Source organism: Saimiri boliviensis, chromosome 6 (assembly GCF_048565385.1).
Source record: "Saimiri boliviensis isolate mSaiBol1 chromosome 6, mSaiBol1.pri, whole genome shotgun sequence".
In the NCBI taxonomy this organism is placed as follows: domain Eukaryota; kingdom Metazoa; phylum Chordata; class Mammalia; order Primates; family Cebidae; genus Saimiri; species Saimiri boliviensis.
Window position 1 is genome coordinate 87,797,110 of NC_133454.1, and position 5,088 is coordinate 87,802,197.

The following is a 5,088-nucleotide window of genomic DNA, read 5'->3' on the forward strand; positions in this document are numbered from 1 at the left end:
CTTGTGAGGGGCCCAATCTCAAATTTATACTTCTTGTTTTCTGTACTCTTAGTAGTTAATGCTGTTACCCATTAAGAACTCCTTATATTAAAATTTCCCTTTTCAAATTACTGCCTGATGGTGTCTCCCGAAGGGACCCTGACTGATAAAACGTTTCTTCTCTATCTGGCTCTCTCTTCACTGCCGCCACTCCCACAATTTTGATCCAGTTAAGGTCCAGAAACTGTGAAAAAAAATTCACAAAAGGAGTCGCATTACATATTTAGATGTGAAAGAAGACAATGAAAATAGAGTGGAACAGAACTGCATTGGAGGGATTTTTTAGATGGAATGAGCAGAAATTCGTTAACACCTCGAGTTGTTAAGTGTTGCTGGGAAATGAAAGGAAAATTGAGGTGGCAGACACGGAGGCAGGATTTCACAATCCAGTCGTCTGTGTCCCCTGCCTCCAGGAATGAAGACCAGGTTGGGCGGGGTGGGAAGGAAAGAGGACAGAGAAGGAACAAGGAATAATTGACTGGGAATGAGGAGCCTAGACAAAGAAGGGACTGGAAATAGCAACAACGTAACCACAGGGGTCTAGAGGAAGGAGGTCTGATGTGGGGAGGGGTTGATGCAGGTGTCTGTGCTGTGACCGCTAAGATGTCTCCTCACATTTAAACACACAGGCCTAGGCCCACCCTTCACGTGAGTGTGCAATGATTTTCCCTTTGTACCAAACAGGAGGTACACAACAAAAGAACAGATTCAACCACTTAAGCATTTATTAGGTGCTTATCGTGTGCCATATCCCAGCTTCTGTGGACACAGAGCTCGATGACTCTGTATCCCTGCCCAGGGGCTCACAGCCAGGTCTCCTGAGGGCAGAGTGAAGAGGGAGCTCAGTATTTCTCTGGCAGGCCGTCAGGTCGGAAGTGATTGGGGTCTTTGCCACTCCGGCCCCATTCGTTGGCAGCCTGGTCAGCCAGCGAGTCCTCCGCACCATGGCCAAATAATTCCTGAATACCTTCTCTGGCATCGCTGTAGTCCAGGCATGCAAGAAGGAAATTAATCACCAGGCCGGTGAGCGACAGCTCACCCTCCCACTCTCCCCACTGCAAGGGAGGGCTCTGGGAGGAGCTCAGAAAGGCCAAGGAGGGAGGGGCAAAAACACTGACCCTGCTTGGGCACGGCCCCACTCAGCCAGGCTGGGCACCACTAGGCTGGATGAACAGCACCCAGAGACAGAGGGTGAGGAATCACTCACTCTCACCATCCACTCAGACCCTGGCACTGAGCACAGAGGCAGAGAGAGGGCAAGAACAGGAGGGGCCGCAACCTCTAACTTCTCTACTAGGAGCTTGTCTCCCTCCTGACAGTTCAAGGCAGGCAAGCTCTGCTCACCCAGCCCTGGTATCCCAGAAGCTCAGTTACCTGATCACCTTTGCAGCCCAGGCACCCCCGGGTCCCCTTTGGGCAGCGTCATAGTTCCCCCGAGCGTGGAAGTATTTGTCTGCGCCGATGTAATTGGCTTCCCTCATGTCAGAGTAGGCTCTCCACATGTCCCGAGCCCCTGGGAAGGAAAAGAAAGGAAAGGGAAGGGGAAGGGGAAGGAGAAGGAGAAGGAGAAGGAGAAGGAGAAGGGGAAGGGGAAGGGGAAAGGAAAGGGAAGGCAGAAGGGACATCAGGAGAACATAAAGACTCTGCCAACCCCTTAGAGAGGAATGAAAGAAGGACCAATCTTCCACTGACTTGAAGCTTTCAGCCTGTGATCATAGCAGCCCTGGATACCATGGGTTGAGAAGCACATTCCTTTATCCTAATTGGTTTCTCCAGGTCCCCTGACGGAGCTGCTTATGATAAGATCCAGGAGTGCACATGAATGAGGTGGTGACATAAAAGACTGATGCTGAGAAAGGTGGCAGACACAGAGCACTTCTGCCCTGACTACTAACATATATGCCCTTGCAAATGGAACACACGGTATTGTGATCCGAGTTTCAGAGACTGTTGGTAACATCAAAGTCCCTAAACGGACTCTCAATAAGTGCACTGATGCTGTGGGTGGCTTGAGAAAGCAATAGAGCAGTGGTGCTCAGCCCTGGCTGCACTTCCTTTTTATTTTTTATTTTTTTTAGACAGAATCTCACTCTGTCAGCCATGCTGGAGCGCACTACATTGGCACGATCTAACTCACTGCAACATCTGCTTTCCGAGTTCAAGTGATTCTCCTGCCTCGGCCTCCTGAGTAGCTGGAATTACATATGCCTGCCACCATGCCTGGCTAAATTTTTGTATTTTAAGTAGAGACAGAGTTTCACCATGTTGGTCAGGCTGCTCAGGAACTCATGACCTCAAGTGATTCACCCACCTTGGCCTCCCAAAGTGCTGAAATTACAGGCGTGAGCCTCAGCTGCACTTTCTAATCACCCAGAGAGAAACTGAAAGTTCCAATGCACAGGTCACATCCCAGGACAGTTTCTGCAGACTCTCTTGGGGACTTGCAGGCATGAGTCATTCAGGTGCCTCCAAGGAGTGGCTGAGATTCGTGACCATCAAACTCTGGGACGTGATCGGTGATGCATCTACCTGGCAAGAGCTCTGGCCTCAGGCACAGCCGGGCTCAAACCCTTGCTCTGCCGCCTGCTAACTGGCAGTAAGTCCCTGAGCATCAGCCTCAGCTGCTCCAAGCCTCAGCTTTCTCACCTTCAAAGAGGGGAAGGTGCCTGCCTCACAGAGTCATTCTGAAATTAAGTGAAAATGCTCTGGTCCCTGTGGGAGCTTGCTGCACGTCAGTTCCCATCTCCTGTCAAGAAGGCTGGGGAAGGAAAGGAAACAACGAACCAGGAAGGGAGCCCCTGGCAGAGCAAAGCTAAAGGACCCTGGACATTATCCCATTAGGAACTTGAAGGAGGAAGGAGAAAGAAGACAGAAGTGTCAACAGCCTCAGTGAAACTCTCATGCCGTTTGTGCTGAGGGCTGTTTTACACCCATTGCAGACCTTATTTTGCATCTTATACTCAAAACAAACAGCTCAGCTGTTCCTGGGAAGGATGATTGTTTTTTGTCTGAGTAACTGACTGACAGTAATCCTCAACCCTCTCATCTGTTTAGCAGCTCCCCAGACACCTGTTGAGCAGCACAACCTAAGGCAGCGGCTCAAAGCTTAAGAAAGCAGGAAAGTACCCGTGTGCGTTGTTACTGCATTCCCTGTCCCTTATGCCCCAGGAAATACATTTTGGATAAACCTTGCAGCAGCTTCTGTAGCGTGATGGATCAACTAAACACATCCTGAGAGCCTGCACTACGGGGAAAGGAGATATTTCCAGCAGCTCTGAAGGACCGAGATGGGCAATCCAGCGAACCCTAGTTCATGGCAGGCCTTAGCAACGCAGACACTAGCCACTCTCCAGTTCAAAAGCAGCCTTCCAAAAGCATCATTTCCCCCATTTTATCAGGTCCAGGTGCTGTTTATCTTCAGAAATCCTGCAAACCTTCTGAAGACTTACCATCGAAAGCCTCGCCAATGAATGAAAACCAGCTGTGGACACCCAGAACCAAAGAGCAGAAAACCAGGCCCGTGAGAAGCTTCATGGTGCTGAAATGAAAGGAGAGGTCAGGCAGTCACCTACAAGACCAGCACACCTTCCCTTGGGACTTATATTCTAATGAAAGCCTCGTTATTCCCACTGGCTCTTATTAGAATCTTAGTGGCTCATCTAGGAAACCTTGTAGCGGGACTTCACTGAGTGCCAGAAGCCCTCGGTTCTGAACCCATCAGCCCTGACTGTGTAAGAGGATGCCAATGTGGCATTGATAGAGGAAGGCAAGAGTTATGACCAGACTCCCTCGTAGCCTGTAATTCCCCACAACCCATGTACCGTGGGTTCCCTCTGCCCAGCACAGAACTCACACAGGACAAACACAAAGCGGGATCACTATTTTTCATTCTTAAAGCCTTTAGCCCCTGCTATTCCCAGGTGGTCTCTCATCCAAGTACTACCAGGTCTGATCCTGCTTACCTCCCTAGATCAGAGGAGCTAAGACACTTTCAGAATGGTCTGGCTGTAGGCCCCGGGATGACTGTTTTGTAAAGGAACTGATAATCTTGTTGGGAAAGAGAAAACAGAAAAAGTTTTAAAAATCACTCTTGGGGGCCGGGCGCGGTGGCTCAAGCCTGTAATCCCAGCACTTTGGGAGGCCGAGGCAGGTGGATCACGAGGTCGAGAGATCGAGACCATCCTGGTCAACATGGTGAAACCCCGTCTCTACTAAAAATACAAAAAAACTAGCTGGGCGTGGTGGCGCGTGCCTGTAATCCCAGCTACTCAGGAGGCTGAGGCAGGAGAATTGCCTGAACCCAGGAGGCGGAGGTTGCGGTGAGCTGAGATCGCGCCATTGCACTCCAGCCTGGGTAACAAGAGCGAAACTCCGTCTCAAAAAAAAAAAAAAAAAAAATCACTCTTTGGCATATTCCTCACCTGATCTGCTCACTGAGCTGCTGGTCCCTGCCTGCCAGGGAGAGGTAGCTGCTATTTATACTGAGCCTTCCCTGCTGGGCTCATGGGAGGGAAGAAAAGCTGGATGTGGTCCCTGGGGAAAGTCCCTGCCGGTCATTTCCCCGACAAAACAGTCTAAGACAAGTTCCTGGACGCCAGTGGTTTCTTCATCCTGGGTCATTTATCCCAATTCTGCAACCAGAGGGAACAAGATAGGTTTGCTGTGCCTTGGCAGCTGTCAGGGCAGAAGACCTACTCTGCTCCTCAGCATTGAGGGGCTGAGGCTGTGGTGTTGAGAGTGGGAGCCCCTTGATGGCAACACCTGAGCTGCAGGAAGGTGTGGAGTGAGGGTGGCTCTTCAGCCAGCTCCTGACTGTACCAGTCATTCCCTCAGGATGCGCCCTGCTGGGCCACATGGCAGATACCTCTGACATGAAGTCCCTGTGAGTTCATGTCTAAAGCTGTTAAGCTTTAAAACTGACAGCCTAGCCCCGCCACATCTCATGTGTGTCTGGAAGTCTCCTTCCACCCCTCTGTCTGGATATCCTGAGATTTCTCAGCACAGGAAAACCCTGCTCAGCTGGCCTAGCCAATTAGGCAGTGCTTTCTC

At 50.6% G+C, this 5,088-nt stretch overlaps 1 protein-coding gene across 2 annotated transcripts; it reads right to left on the reverse strand.

Moving 5' to 3' along the window:
- Positions 1–746: 746 nt before the first annotated feature.
- Positions 747–4,521, reverse strand: LOC120364610 (serum amyloid A-1 protein). 2 transcript variants are annotated; one of them, XM_074401201.1, is made up of 5 exons: positions 4,461–4,521; positions 4,002–4,086; positions 3,489–3,577; positions 1,414–1,552; positions 747–1,020 (listed from the first exon to the last, which is right to left on the reverse strand). In XM_074401201.1, exons 3-5 carry the CDS (start codon positions 3,571–3,573, stop codon positions 882–884), a joined length of 363 nt encoding a protein of 120 aa, XP_074257302.1. In that variant the 5' UTR covers positions 3,574–3,577; positions 4,002–4,086; positions 4,461–4,521; the 3' UTR covers positions 747–881. The 2 variants fall into 2 exon arrangements, with proteins under 2 accessions (XP_074257302.1, XP_039326785.2); XM_039470851.2 differs by lacking the exon at positions 4,002–4,086 and having other exon boundaries at positions 4,461–4,500.
- Positions 4,522–5,088: the final 567 nt, after the last annotated feature.

Bases quoted from the DNA above. Each gene is read 5' to 3' on its own strand.
- LOC120364610 (XM_074401201.1), bottom strand. From the start codon at position 3,573: ATGAAGCTTCTCACGGGCCTGGTTTTCTGCTCTTTGGTTCTGGGTGTC. The intron at 1,553-3,488 runs GTAAGTCTTCAG...TTTCCTTCCCAG, and splicing joins CATTGGCGAGGCTTTCGATG to GGGCTCGGGACATGTGGAGA. The intron at 1,021-1,413 runs GTAACTGAGCTT...CCTGGACTACAG, and splicing joins TGGGCTGCAAAGGTGATCAG to CGATGCCAGAGAAGGTATTC.